At 38.1% G+C, this 16,007-nt stretch overlaps 1 protein-coding gene across 1 annotated transcript in view; it reads left to right on the top strand.

The window, feature by feature from the left end:
- NEK10 (NIMA related kinase 10) overlaps positions 1–16,007 on the top strand; it is an 88,996-nt gene that overhangs the window by 4,820 nt on the left and 68,169 nt on the right. The window contains 10 exon segments of the mRNA XM_017817924.1: positions 779–807; positions 809–841; positions 2,902–2,979; positions 5,102–5,166; positions 6,447–6,549; positions 6,667–6,795; positions 7,339–7,476; positions 8,821–8,866; positions 9,469–9,590; positions 9,790–9,892. Coding sequence (XP_017673413.1) covers positions 779–807; positions 809–841; positions 2,902–2,979; positions 5,102–5,166; positions 6,447–6,549; positions 6,667–6,795; positions 7,339–7,476; positions 8,821–8,866; positions 9,469–9,590; positions 9,790–9,892 — 846 coding nt within the window.

Genomic DNA, 16,007 nt, shown 5'->3' with positions numbered 1-16,007 from the left:
GTAGGTTTATAAGGTCTAATCCTCTGTTATGTCTTTACATACATTTACACAAAAAGATTAAAAATATTTCAAAGTTGTAAATTTTATACCTACTTTAGGGAGTAGGAGCACCAAGTCAGATGTATTTATTTCCATATGTGCAATACCAGCACTTATTTTCAAAAAGCATACTTTTGTTTGAAAGAAGCAAAGCATGAAGTATTAAGTAAATGGGAATTAGATATATTTTTCACCTGTAAAAACATCTCGTATATATAATTTTGGGTTTACCCTGAGATTATTTTTATTTGACCATGTTTTTCCCTCTATTCAAATTTGCTATGGTAGATCAATCATGAATTGATTATGATGGAACTCTGTTTCAAAGTGGTATTCTAAAGACTACCAGTCAGGTTAGGATTCCTCAGTAGTTATGGAGCAAATTCCTTTTAGAGGAGATTTCTCAATAGGAAGTCAACTTCCCATTCTAAAAGCCTTCTGGAGGATCATGTCTTTTTCCAATCACTATAGAAGGACAATGCAAAATATCCTTACTAGAATTACATAAATGTTACCTCTGAAGAGTTGGCAATGTGAAATAAATCTAGTATCCAATCTCCCTGTCTTTATCTTGACCCATGCATTTTTCCATCCTATTTTCTTCCTCTGTCCCATTAAAGAGGGGGAGTGAATGAGCAACTAGATGAGCATTTGGCCCTTTGCTAAGGTTAACCCACCATATTATCCAAATATATGTATGAATCTGGCCCTAAATGTTACATCTGAATTTTTATTCTAGCTTGTTGTGCTGCAATTACTGAGCTGGTTGCTCAATGAGACTAATGCTTACCAAGTTGTACAGGTAGGAAGGGAAGATTTTATTCACTTAAGTAAGCTACTATAGTTTATAATTTCAATTAATTGTTGTTGTTCGCTATCATAATTTAAGAGATTGCAAAATATGCCTTTCTATAACTTTAGTATTTCTGTTTCTTTATAGAGTTACACACAGAGACATAGGCACAAAGGTATCAAAATAAGTGTCTGGTTGTCTGGAAGAATAAACAGCATTATTCAGACAAGGTTCATTTTGGTTGGCATCTCTTGCTGTGTTTTTTTCATATTCGAAACAGAATAGTAAATAAGAGTAGTCATAGAATTAACTGAGAAATGCAAATTCTGAATTACATGAAGTTTATTAAAGCAAACTATGCAGCTTAAAATTGACGTGTTATTTCACATCAATTTATCTTCTCTTAAGGGTGTTGTATTTCTGAGATAGCTTCCTGGCATTCCATCTCCAGGGGTAAACCATTCTTAAAATCCCTGACTGTATTCCAGACCTAGTCAAAGATAAAAGTAATTAGAACATAAATAGCAATGAAAACCTGTAGCCAGCTCTTACACTCTGAATGTTAACTCAATGATCAAAGCCTTCAACTTAGCCTAAAACCCAACTAGAAGTATTCCTCAAGGAACTGAGGATCCTTAAATATGACCAGGAAATAAGTTTGTGTATATTTCAAAACTATTGGTTAGCAGGAAAGGAATGAAAGTAAGCCTAGAAAAAATATTTTCTATGATTCTTAAGCACTAAAATCATCAATAAACAATTTAGACAACTTTTTATCTGAACAATGTAACTACATACATTTTAGGCTGAGTCTGATTTCATCAAAATAGAATATCACTTGCTTAAATTAAATGATTTTAACATAGAGGTTTTCTGTGTTGCTCTCACAATGCATGGTAACTCTAGTCAGTAAATTTCTTAAAAATTGTTGGTACAATGTGCAGCCTGGGAAAAGATGTTTCAAACTTAACTTCTCTTACTCATTCTGTTAAGACACTGACTTCTCCATTTGTCAAAACACCAGCCAGCAATTCCTCTCTCAGATCAGGACATACCTTCAAGCATGTTCATTTCCATTGGAGTTCCACCGTACAACAGCCACTGTAATTTAAAATCCTACTTCTTTCTCAGTTCTAATACAACTTTGAGAGTTGCATGGGGAACAAGATGAAGGAACTCACTTGGGTTAAAAACAGAGGAAGAAGATTTGCAGCTCATTCACTTATGTGCCGAGGAAGTCAATCTAAGTGACCTCTAAAGGTTGATACCATTTAGTCTCAAAGGACTCTTGGTTCAGGCATTTGGGAACCTTTTGCTTCTGCTGTAATTGCCTTGTCTCCTTGCCTCAACTTACAGCCTTGGTAGCAGTCTGCAGTAATTCTGGTAGCAGATAGAATGTGCTTATGATTCAATGGCTCTATTGCACCATCTAAAACCTTAGCTTAAGTCTACCTTCATGAACAGTTGAAGAAAACGTGAAAAAAACTGCAACAGAGCCTCAGCAGAGCTGGTGCATATTTCCTTCAACTTTGCTAGAGAGGAGTTTTCAACAGGGAGCTTATCAAGTAATTGGGAGCAGTACTCTTAACTAAATGAACCAGTACTCATCTATCAGACCAACACAGTGGATACATTAATGGAGGACACATGGTTGTCTGAAAATGGAAGCTGAAATCAGTATGGTTTTCACAAAATCCTGCTGAAGGCACAGACTCCTCAGGCTATCACTTTTGGTGTTTCTCCAATTTGTATTTATTGAGACTGGATTTTTTGTTCCTGACAATTCAGAATATTCACATGGTGACAGGAGATCTGTTGCTGCAGTTTCTTTCACTTCCAGAGATGGAAGCATTGCTTCATTATCCGTTCAAAAGCTCTCTTTGCAGTATCAGTTTAAATGGAACAGTGATTTAATTCTTTTGTAGATTTAAGTAATTTGAACTTATATTTTAGATGTTGAGAACTTGTCTATTGGTATTAGCTTCTGATTTATCTGAAGCAACACTGATTCTTATTGGTGGTTTCTGTGCAAAGGAGCACTATTAATATTGACCTTCCTCTGTTTCTAGGCAAATGGAATATATACAATAGCAAAGCTGATTTTACCCAACAAAGAAAGGAATGCTGAAAAAGCCAGTTTATTACAGGTAACTTTAATTGAAAGCCCCAAACAGTTCCTGAGAATTTTTTGTGAATTGAAGTTTATTTTATAGTGAAAAAAAAAGTCATACTTAAAGGGGAAACCCCCTCAACCAAAACAAACCCAGGAATAACAAATGGCCCACGAACTAAAAGTTAAACTGTGCTTCAATTTCTGGTTTTCTGTTCTGATTTACTTTGTTTCTAAAACCTTATATAGTGTAAAGGAAAGTGAATATTTTTCTTGTGATAGTCTTTCCTCCAGTTTTTCAGGTTGCCCAGCATCAGATATTCTTTGTAGAGCCTTAATTGTCATTGAAACTCACTGTAAATTTGACACTGTACTAATATCTGTTTATTTCTGGAGCATCCTACTGCAGCTGTTACATGACATATAGGAAAACAATCACATGAAGTAGAAAAAATGTAAGTGTAGGATAAATACAGACCCGCTAAGCGTAGAATGGCTCTTGGGTTTGCATGTCATTACCCCCATAAATGTACTGGTTTGAGTCAACTTAGGCTAAAGGTTATCAGTAGTAATTAATTATCTGGTAGCTTTTCTCAGGCTCTGTGAAAATGTGGGTGTCTCTCTAAGCTATAGGAAAGTAGTGGGCTGGGGTTCGGGGACGAACACAGCTGCTGCTGCTCTGGTTGCCCTTCTCTGGGCGAGTCTGAGAAAGTCCTTAGCACAGGTGGATGCAGTCAGGATCCCGTCTCTCACCTGCTCTTTGTTCTGGCATAGCCTTACACTAACATGGTTACATAGCTACTCAACTATCTAATCAGGTAGGCGTGCTTGAATAGTAAGGGAAGGCATTTCCACAAAAAAAGAGTTTCGTTCTAGTGTCATCTTTCTCATTGCAGTTCTTCTAGATTAGGGCTGGGGAGCTGATTCAGTGCAGTAGGTGTCTTTCTACTACAACAGAGTTTTATAGTGCATTTCAGTTAAATCATCTTAAGGATGAGATAAATAAAAGTCTTCCTAAAGGATATATGAAACTAACATTGAGTCTAATGAACTGGAGCATATGCACACTACAGTTGCCTCACAAAATTGTAAGGAGTTTAATTTTGTGCCCACTGAGATTTTTAGATTGCAGCAGAATGTGTTGGAAATAACTCAAAAGAGCTACTAAGCAACTGTAGCTGGGTTAAACATGAAGCCAATGTGAATTAATAATGGACTTCATGATCACATATGAAAGCTAAATCTGTTTTGGGTAAACATTAAGAAGTATATTTTTATGAAACCTTATTCATATTCTCCCACAGCCATCTGTATTGCCTTTGTCATTGTTACTCCTATGAAATACAGTGGCAGCTATTGAAATACCCTTTTTTAATTTCTTAGGTATTTTTCTTAGAATTTTTTGAATGCTGGTCTGGTTTCTTTACTGCCCCATTGTCTATGTTTTCAGTGATTAAATGTCAGCTTCTTTCTGCCATGCTACCTTAGTGATCTTACTCCATGACTATCTTTGTTTGCTCAGCCAAACTAAAGATGAGTTGCATAAAAGCATACATATTAGCTACCTGCCAGTGGCTGTTTTAAAAATAACCTTCCTTTAGAAAAGATCATATTGGAACAAAGATACATAAATATAGAAACTGAGGTACATAAAGATCCCTGTAAATATGATGAATTTACTATTAAAAAGTTGAGTGTTCTCTCTTTCTCACTCTTCTTTTTTCGTCCCCTGCTAAAACTTACAGTGTTCTACACTGTATTTTTCAGAAAAAATGCAAAATGCTTTTTCTACCGCAACATTACAAACCCGCTGATTACATTTACCTTTTTCAGCATTGGAGAGGAGATCAGTCTCAAGTCTTGAGCTATCTGCAAACAGAGATGATTGAGATTTAAATGTTCCTCAGCATGTGCTATTGTCACCAGCTGTTTTTTTTAAACAATTTGTTTCCCCTAAATATTCCAGCATACTTTTAAAATACAGGAGGAGCTTAATATGTTTTTATTCCCTTTGGTATCGGGTAAATAAGATGATCTATCTAGTCATTTAAATACCAAGTATACCAATGTGTAAAGTCGAGGGGAATCCTTGTTGTTTATCAGTGGCTTTTCCATTTGTGTATAAATTTCTTATTAATGTAGTACTTTTCCTGTTGTAGTGTTATGCTTTCAGAGCCCTGAGATTTCTCTTCAGTATGGAAAGATATCGGCATGTTTTCAAAAGGTACGGTAACCAAATGTTTTGTGAAGCTCCTTTAGGATAGTTTTCAAAAGTCCAATCAGAAAGACCTATTTTTTAAATGTAATTTATTATCAACAGGAGGAAATAGTAATGGGCAATTTCTGTTCTGTCCACAGTTGCAAATAGCCAACCCTGCACTGCATAAGTGCGAGTCTACAAGATTTAGATATTCAGTGTGGGGACTTGTGTGCATGCCAGACAACCTGGCTCTGCACAGGCTCCTTCTCCCCCTGTGAATCAACGTTTTAAATATGTTGAGGGCAGATTCAATACTCTTGGAGATAAAACATACTTCTACCCTGAAGATTAGCAGATGCAAGTTGCAGCCCTCAATAGTAGCGATTAACTGGGAGCAGTAAAATTTTTTCTCTGAGCCCTCAATTCCTTCACATGGGAATGACTTTGCATCAAACTGTTTTACTTAGGAGTGTTGTTGAAAGGTTTCGATCAATAAGGACAAAATGTTTTTCATCAATTACCCATTTTTACTACTAAGATGACAGTTTCATCAGGTTGGCTGCAAAGGCCATGTGCAATATAACAGTGTGATTTGTGGTATTAGAATAGTAATCATAATGCTTAGGAGCTCTGCCTGTCAATAGTGTTTCTACTATGTTTTTAGTCTGTATCAGAAGTTACTAAAATTCAAATATAACTTTTGTGTTATATTTTATTTTTTAAAAGCAGATTTTGTACTGAAAGTGCCCTAGTTTGTAGTGAATTGTCATGGTTGCTGACAGGTTTTTGCAGAATCTGGGCCAATTTGCCCTCTTGATTTTTCCAAATGCCTTAATCTCCTGCATTTCTACTTCTGCCAGAACATTAAAAAGAAACAACTTCTGTTCAGCATGTAAACTAATCAGTTATTGCCTACTATCTGTTAGCTTTTGCTTTTCTCATCCTTTTCATCTTTTAGACTAGACTTCTTCAGCAAAAATTCTGATATGGGTGTCATCATTCTCTGAATGCAGAGAATTGTTAATCCTATCACTTAATGCATTACAAGAAGAAACTCAGATACTGTAAGAAAAAAAATAGGAAAATTACTGGAAACTCAGTGGAGGCTGAAGTCTGACTTTTAAAAAGTCCTTTAACTGCTATGTCTGTAATGTTAGAGGGCTAATATCTCAATAGATTAGTAAAAAATAAGTGTATTATTTAGGATGTTCTGAAGTAAGTTGTAATAATAAACACGGACAAGTCTCTGCTGTAGATTAATAGCTACTGTTTCTAAAATATATAAAAATATTATACCTTTGTAGACTTTTCCCAGCTGACTTATTTGAAATCTTCATTGATATTGGACATTATGTGCGTGATATCAGAGCTTACGAAGGGTTGGCATCAAAGCTAAATTTGTTAAAGGTAAGTAAAAACCTTAAACCTTCATAGCTTTAAGAAGTTGTATTCTTGCACATTCTTAGCACAAGAAAGGCATGAAGTATTTTATATTTATTTATTTGTCATTTAATTTATGACTAGGAGGATGTACTGAAGCAAATTGCTGAAAGTATTGAGAGTATGAATCAGAATAAGGTACCCACAAAATATATAGGAAATTATGCAATTTTAGAGCACCTTGGCAGTGGAGCTTTTGGAAGTGTATATAAGGTAAACTTACCTTTTGCTATTATTTTACAGATTTGAGGGGAGTTTTCACAAAGAGGGTCTAATGCCTGTTTTAGGCAGAACTGTCCTTTGAATTTCAGTAGGGGAATGTAGGTGCAAAAAGGCCTTTATGGATCTGGGCTTGTTGTTAGTGTTTACTGTGATTTTGTTTGTTCCATCTTGTATTTGTAAGGTTGACCAGTGTATCTCTTAGGTTTTCTACTTTTACTTTCTTTTAGTTCATTTCCACAAATGGCTTTTCTATCTATTACAAAGGCTAATAAATCTGTGTAAAACCACAGAAATTCAAGCATGTTTTATCTGAAAAGCAACACTGAGCACAGGTAATGTCACTTCAAGCACTGTGCAAGTTCAGTACTGCTAATCTCTATTGTGGGACTCCGTTTCTTCTATTAATCGCATCATACACACATTATAACTTTTGTGAGAAAGCCCTGGACTTTGAAAACTAATCCGATAGCCACAATAACATTCTTTCTATCCCCATCCTATGTTAACTGTACAAAGGTTATATCTTATTTATAGATTAGGAAGCATAATGGACAAAATCTTCTGGCAATGAAAGAAGTCAATTTACGCAATCCAGCATTTGGAAAAGACAAAAAAGACAGAGAGAGTAGTGTAAGAAACATTGTCTCTGAATTAACCATCATCAGAGAGCAGGTATGTCTCACAAACTCTGATTTGATGTGTGGACATTCTCATATGGAAAACTGCCTAGTGGAAAAGGACCTGGGGATGCTGGTTGACAGCTGCCTGAACATGAGTCAACAGTGTGCCCAGGTGGCCAAGAAGGCCAATGGAGTCCTGGCTTGTATTAGAAATAGTGTAGCCAGCAGGACCAGGGAAGTGATTGTTCCTCTGTATGTGGCACTGGTGAGGCTGCACCTTGAATCCTGTGTCCAGTTTTGGGCCTCCCACTACAAGAAAGACATTGAAGTGCTGCAGCGTGATCAGAGAAGGGCAACAGAGCTGGTGAAACATATAGAGAGTAAGTCATGTGAAGAGCAGCTGAGGGAACTGGGGTTGTTTAGCCTGGAGAAAAGGAGGCACAGGGGTGACCTTTTCACTCTCTAAAACTAACTGAAAGGAGGTTGTAGCAAGGTGGGGCATCAGCCCAGGGGACTAGTGATAGGACAGGAGGAAATGGCCTTGAATTGTGCCAGGGGAGATTTAAATTGGATATTAGGAAAAAGTTTTTCACCAAAAGGGTGGTCAGGCGTGGGAACTGTCCAGGGAAGTGGTAGAGTCACCATCCCTGGAGATACTTAAAGGATGTGCAGATGTGGCACTTGGGGACCTGGTTTAGTGATGAACTTGGCAGTGCTGGGCTAACGGTTGGATGCAATGATCTTTAAGGTGTTTTCCAACATAAATGATTCTATATAGCACGACTCCCAGCGGCTTTTGCTTTTTTTTCATTCAATCAGTACTGTATTGGCCTCCTTTACCTGAATTCTGCTGATAATGAAAACCTGCTTACTGTAGTGTTAGCAGCAGTGCAAATGCTTGTTACTAAAGATTCTTACTTTATATGTTGGCAGTATTTGAACTTTTTTCAGAGATTCTGTAAATTAAGATTGTGATAAAAACCTGATGAGTCTTTGTTGCATTCAGTCAAGTCTTGGTTTTAAAATACAGTGAGAAGACAGTCTTTTCTTGTAACTGAAAACTAGAAAAACAAACTAATCATTAGTGCTCCTGAGCTAAGAAAGCCAATACTTTGATACGGGTATAATTACTTGTCTTCAAACTTCATTTACTCTCTTTCAATTATTAAGGGGAGAGAGGAGAGGAGTCATACTGTATTTTCCTTCTGATTGCTCTAGTAATGTGCAACATTTCTCTGTGTTTGGGGTAGCAGTGACGATCTGCTGCACTGCAGTTCATAAACAACTTTGTGGAATCCTTATGATATCCTTCCTTCCAGTGTGTAGCTTAAACATTATAAATACTGTGCCATCAGTTTAACTATTCTAAGCATTTACATTTCTTTCCTCATTGTAGCTTTATCATCCAAATGTTGTACGGTATTATAGAACCTTCTTGGAAAGTAAGTATAAATGCAGAGAATTACCACATTTTACATAATGAAGAAATAGAAATATGTCATAAAGCCACTTACAGCTTGTCGGGAGTCAAATTTGAGCAATAATCTTTCTTCAAGAACTGCTACAGTTCAGACAGGCTTATATTCCTTTAAAATTGGAAAAATGGTGAGAAATTATATTTGTTTATCTATCAGTAAAACTAGATGCAATGTAAACATATGGCAAGCATCATTCTTCTTCTAAAAGGATCCAAAATTTAGAACTGAAATGCTAAATAGGGAGAAAAGCTATAGTGAGTCGTAGGATGAAAGATACAGATTGCCCAGCCACATTCTCTTAATTTTCTGTTATAAAGAGTTATCTACATACACCTGCCCCCTGAGTGATTATCAGACAGTGATTTCCTTATAGTTGCTGTGACATAAATTGAGGAAAAAATGGAATACTAAGGAGTAGAGTCATGATTAAAATGTATCTGTCCGTACAAATTAAATTTTTAAAAAGTAAAAAATAACAGCTTCTAAAATATATTTTTACCTCAAATACTCTATTTTCAAATGCCTTCTGTATAAATATAATGTTCTATTAATTTTCTTTTATGTAGATGACAGATTGTACATAGTCATGGAGCTCATAGAGGGGGTGCCATTGGGAGAACACTTTCACTCTTTGAAGGAAAAACAACAACAGTTTACGGAAGATAGAATATGGCATATATTTATCCAAGTAAGGACCTCCATTCCTTTTACCAGAACTTTCCTGGATATAATTGGTAGCACCATTTTTTTTAGGCTAATAAATGACAAAGTAATACTTATTCTATCAGATGCTAATATCAGCTATGAATTTAATTTTATATGCCTTTATTAAGATTGTAGTTAAAGAATCTTTGTAAGGTCCTTTCTCCTTTCTGTTTGTTTTTAAGCTTTGTCTAGCTCTTCATTATTTGCATAAAGAGAAGAGGATTGTTCATCAAGATCTCACTCTGAACGATGTCATGTTAGGGGATAAAGACAAAGTTACAATTAGTAAGTAGAACTGCTTTTCTCTAAGACAATTTCTCATGATGTACCTGAGAAGCATTTCTTTACTGAAACTCTCAGAAGGTTTCGGTTTCCTGGGCCATTGGTCACCATACTTGGAAGCTAGTAAATTATTGCCTTGTGTATAATATCGAATGGCATGGGTTGAAAGGGTCTTAAAGATCATCTATTTTCAATCCCCCTTGCTGTAGGCAGGGACACCTTCCACTAGATCGGGTTGCTCACAGCTCCATCCAACCTGACCTTAAAAACTTCCAGGGATGGAGCATCCATGACTTCTCTGGGCAACCTGTGCCAATGCCTCAGTGCCTTCACAGTAAAGAAGTTTTTCTAATATGTGATCTAAACCTACTCTCTTTCAGTTTGAAACCATTCCTCCTTGTCCTGTCACTACATCCTCTTGTAAAAAGTTCCTCTCCAGCCCTAATTTTCTGTATAGACTGGGAATGAGAAGCTGGAGAGAAGTGCTGCAGAAAGGGGTCCTGGTCTATGGCAAATTGAATATGAGTCAGCAGTGCCCCGGCAGCCAGGAGGGCCAGCCGTGTCCTGGGGGGCATCAGGCAAAGCATTGCCAGCTGGTTGAGGGAGGGGATTGTCCTGCTCTGCTCTGCACTGGTGCAGCCTCACCTTGAATATTGTGTGCAGTTTTGGGCACCACAATATAAGAAAGATACTAAGCTGTTAGATAGTGTCCAAAGGAGGGCAATAAAGATGGAGAAGAGTCTGGAGGAGAAGCTGTATGAGGAGCAGCTGAGGTCTATTTAGCCTGGAGAAGAGGAGACTGAGGGGAGACCTCATTGCAGTCTACAACTTCCTCATAAAGAGAAGAGGAGGGGCCAGTGCTGGTCTCTGCTCTCATGGCCAGTGACAGGACCCGAGGGAATGGCATGAAGCTGAGATGGGAGAGGTTTAGGTTGGATATCAGGAAAAGGTTTTTCACCCAAAGGGTGTTATAGACTGCCCAGGGAAGTGGTCACAGCACCAAGCCTGTCTGAGTTCAGGAAGCATTTGGACAAGACTCTCGGGAACATGATGCGATTGTTGGGGTGTCTGTGCAGAGCTGCAAGTTGGACTCTATGATCCTGATGAGTCCCTTCCAACCTAGCATATTCTGTGATTCTATGATTCTTCTAGGCTTCCTTCAGGTACTGGAAGGCCACAATTAGGTCCCCTGAAACTCTCTCTTTTCCAAGATGAAAAAACCCAATTCTCTCAGCCTTTCCTTTTAGGAGAGCTGCTCCACGCTTCTAATCGTCTTGGTGGCCCTCGTCTGGACTCACTCCAGCAGGTCAATATCCTTCCTGTGCTGGGGACCTCATAGGTGTCTGCAGTACTGCAGGTGGTGTCTCACCAGAGCAGAGTAGAGGGGCAGAATCACTTCCCTCGATCTGCTGGGTGCAGCCCAGGGTAGGGTTGGCTTTCACATTGCCAGCTCATGTCTAGCCTTTCATCCACCAGCACCTCCAAGTCCTTCTTGGCAGGGCTGCTCTTGATCTGTTCATCCCACAGCCTGTATTGATGTGGGGCTTGCCCCAACCCAGGTGTGCACTTGGTCTTGTTAAACTGTATGAGATTCCCATGTGCCCACTTCTCAAGCTTGTCCAGGTCCCTTTGGATGGCATCCCATTGTTCAGGTGTGTCAGCCGCAACACTCAGCTTGGTGTCATCTGCAAATTTGGTAAGGGTGCACTCAGTCCCTTCGTCTTTGTTATTAATGAAGATATTACCTAAGACTGATACCAGTATGGGCACCTGAGGGACACCACTTGTCACTGATGTCCACTGGGGACTCTGAGCCATTGACCACTACCATCTGGATGCAATCATCCAACTACTTTTTTATCCATCTATCAGTCTGCTCATCAAATTTATCTCTCTTCAATTTAGAGAGAAGGATGTTGTGGGGGATTGTGTCAAAGGCTTTACAGAAGTCCAGATAAATGACACGTGTAGCTCTTTCCTTGTCCACTGATAGAGTCACTCCATCATAGAAGGCCACTAGGTTGTTTGGGCAGGACTTGCCCTTGGTGAAGCCTGAATTGCGTCCCTGTCCTCCACCTGCCTGAGCATAGCTTCTAGGAGGATCTGTTCCATGATCTTCCCAGGCACAGAAGTAAAATAATTGCTAATACAAATTTTGTGTTCATTGCCACCAGGTGTCATCAGCCATGACTATATTTTTTTGCAGCTGTATATGTCAAATATGATGGAGGAGATGATTCAGCCCGAAAAAAATTAAACTGTAGCTATGCTTCAGTGCCTGTTTTTATTTATATCAGCTAGAATATTGAAATAACCAGATTACATAGCAAGCGCTAATGAACATACAAAGTAAAACAGCTGTCAACTTTATTCTATTCCAATTCTACCATGAAGTTGCTTAGTATCCTTCAGTTGTTCCCAGTGATCAGCTGCAGTGAGGTGCTATTTGTCTAAGCCTGACTAGTGAATATTCTTGATGTATGCTTCTGTAATCACCACAGTGTGGAGGCGGGAGCCGAGGCAGGTTCTAGGATAGGCTTTGAAAGCAGTATGTGTGTGAACAGTACAAAGCATGGCATAGCTTTGGTCTTTGAGTGAATCAATACAACCTGGTACACACAGCAAGTCTTACAGGCAATTCAGATCCTGTAGTTTTTAAAGTTCTCAGAGAACTACTGCATGCTTTCTTGCTGCTCATGACACAGAAGAAAATAAACTATTTGAATGCCGCAGAATTGTTGTGAGAAGTCTTTATGCAAAATTCAATCTCTCTTCTTTAAATCTAACAGGAAGGTGTAGGTGTATGCACACACTCATGCACAAAACAATCAGCTATAAATATTCAGCAACTGTTGTTTCACAGTAAATATTTTTACCTGACGATGTATGTACTTAAATTCATTCATTATTAAATTGTATGTGCCAAAAGCCCTCTGATTCATAGTAATGATATAGTTTTGAAACAAGGTGATTTAATAGAGCTTTGAGTGATGAAAATAAATATTCAGAATATTAAAGTATCATATAAGTGTATTTTATATCATCATACTACCACTGAGGGGCACTCTTGTCTTGATTTAACAACTTTTCCTTATCTCTGGTCCAATCTAAATATAAAGAAGTGTAAGCGTACTTTCAAATGTAAGCTCAAAATTGACAGAAATATAAATGCTTTTTAATGGCAAAGATTTACAGGAGTTGAGGAAATTGGAAGAACTGAAACTTATTTGAACCATTTCTACAGTGATTGGTTCAAAATTATTGCAATATTTAAACAAACACTTTATTTGGTCCTACAACTAGTACCAGTGTAGTAACCATCGAATTTTTGGAGGGAGCTGAAGACCTTTTATCTATTGCTTCTGAATTTTAGTGAGCCCTGTTTTATGACCATAATGAAATTAAGAATAATTTACTTTCTTTCTGACGACAGTAAATCTCTATCGGTGCCTGCTGTGGTATTGTGCCTTAACTCATACCATTTATGAGTATGCCAAAGACTGGAGCATTTTGTGATCTTGATAATTATATCTTACAGTTTTTGAGGGTAAATGTACTATCCATTTGAGAATTTCAAGTGGTTCTTGATGAAAGTTTGTTCAGGCCTCAGATGTGAAAGAGTTAATTTTCCTTCTAGTAGCTGGTACTGTGCTGTGTTTTGAACTTAGTATGACAATAATGTTATAACACACTGATGTTTTAGTTGTTGCTAGGTAGTGTTTACTCTAAATCAAGGACTTTTCAGTTTTCCATCCTCTGCCAGTGAGGAGGTGCATGGCAAGCTGGGTGGGGGAACACAACCAGAACAGCTGACCTGAACTAGCCAAAGGGATATTCCATACGATCGAACTGGGGGGAGTTGGCTGGGAGCTGCTGATCGCTGCTTTGGGACTGGCTGGGCATCACTCAGCAGGTGGTGAGCAACTGTAGTGCACATCACTTGTTTTTCCTGAGTTTTATTTCATTCTCTCTCTCTCTCTCTCTCTCTCTCTGTGTCTCATCATCATCATCATCATCATGGTAATAATTATTATTATTATATTTTATTTTGTTTCTATAATTGAACTGTTCTCATATAAACTGACCAGTTTTATGTTTTTTTTTTCCTAATTCTCCTCCCCAGTGGGGGAGGTGGGGAATTGAGTGTCTGGTACTGAGTTGCTGGCTGTGGTTAAACCATGACAAAGTTAATACAAAATGTCAGATGAATATGAAGCATATGCTAAAATATTAAGAAATCTCTGCATTGAATTTATCCTGTCAGCTTTTATAAAAAGAGAAGGTCTGCTCCAAGATCTACTGAAAACTGTAGTTCTCTGTTTACAAGCTGCACAGTCATCCTAAATAGAGTTAGTTCAATTTTCTGGAGTCTTTCAAATCTGAAAACTGACCCAAATGTTGCCTTGATCTAACTAGAGTAATGTTTCTGTGGACTACCTGTGGAGCAGTGTTGTGTGACTATGTAATCAAGTTATGGCCCAAATTATTTTGTTCCATAAAAGAAGTTTGTATATCTTATAATGCTGCTATTTTTTCTTTTCCTCAGTCGGTTCTTCTGGAAATAGTAACTCTTGTTAATCTCTTGCTATGAGACTCTGCAGGCTGATGATATAACAAAGGCAGCTCATTCCTCTGTAACTAATGTTCTTCAAAAATATTGTCTTTAGAGAGGCACCTTAGCTTCAGAATCTCATGGTATATTTTTATTAAAAAAAATGAATGAAGTGAGCAAAGTGCTTCTATAGATTAAGACTTTAATTTTGCAGCAGTCCCAGCAATGAATTGCTTTAAGAAAGTTCTTCAACCCACAAATAGGCATTTCGTACCATGTATGTGACAACGGAACCTCTCACATTCCAAACCCCTTGAAGATCTCTTATGCAGTTTCTGCATTTACGCTGGTTGAAAAGGAAAGGAGTGCATAGTGTGGGAGACACTCCCACCTTGCTGTCAGAGCAGAAAACAATAAACCTGCTAAAGAATTATGCTTGTTAGTCCTGAATTCATAAAGAAAAATTCTACAGGTGGTCCTTGTAGAAAATTCCAGCAGGGAGCTATGGAGAAAGGTGGCTGAAAGCAAGAATTCATGTAGAGAACTCTGCAACTGGCCTGGCACAATGTAAGATTAAGCTGAGGGACCTTTTCTAGTGATGGTCTCTGAATATCATGTCTATAGATCTTACTGAAAAAGGTTGCCTGAGCTAATACCTCATGCTCTTGTGGGACCCCACCTAAGTACTATGTCCAGCTCTGGGGTCCTCAGCACAAGAAGGACATGGACCTGTTGGAGTAAGTCCAGACGAGGACCACAAAGAGTATTAGAGGGGTGGAACACCTCTCCTGTGAGGAAAGGCTGAGAAAGTTGAGATTATTCAGCCCAGAGAAGAAGAGGCTCTGGGGAGACCTTAGAGTACCTTCCTGTACCTAAAACCGGCTACAAGAGAGCTGGAGAGGGACTTTTTAAAAGGGCATGTAGTGTTAGGACAAGGGGTGATGGCTTTAAACTGAGAGTAGGCTTAGATTAGATATGACAAAAAAATTCCTTACTGTGGGGGTGGTGAGGCACTGGAACAGATTGCCCAAAGAAGTTGTGGATGCCTCATCCCTGGAAGTGTTCAAGACCAGGTTGGATGCGGCTTTGAGCAACCTGGTCTAGTGAAAGGTGTCTCTGCCTTTGTCAGGGGAGTTGGAACTGGATGACCTTAAGGTCCATTCCAAACCAAACCCTTTTATGATAATAATATGAAGAATTTTTGAATATTTGTAGTCACACTGTGTTTTCTTTTTCTTAAATAATGTGTGTGGTTAGATACTATTCTTACTCAGGTCTTTCTTTATTGTTTTGGTTTTGAACTTATGCAAGGTACAAATAAAAATGCTAAGCCCAGGAGGTGCTTCATTTTGATGTGAAGATTATATAACTTGCTTTGTATTTCCCAGGACATCATTTACACATATCAATTAAATCTGAATTATCCAATATTTTTCAGGCTCTTTTAAGTTTGCATATGCAAACAGACATTTACAGTCTGATCCTAGCCAAGCTGTCTCTGACTGTAGAGAACTTTAAGCGTGTTGCTGTTATGTAGTCTCTGGAACTGCCCACTCTACTAATTTT

Source organism: Lepidothrix coronata, unplaced genomic scaffold, assembly GCF_001604755.1.
Source record: "Lepidothrix coronata isolate B3197 unplaced genomic scaffold, Lepidothrix_coronata-1.0 Scaffold64, whole genome shotgun sequence".
In the NCBI taxonomy this organism is placed as follows: Eukaryota; Metazoa; Chordata; class Aves; order Passeriformes; family Pipridae; genus Lepidothrix; species Lepidothrix coronata.
The sequence above is the reverse complement of the archived record's forward strand: the minus strand, read 5'-3'. Positions and strand labels throughout refer to the sequence as shown.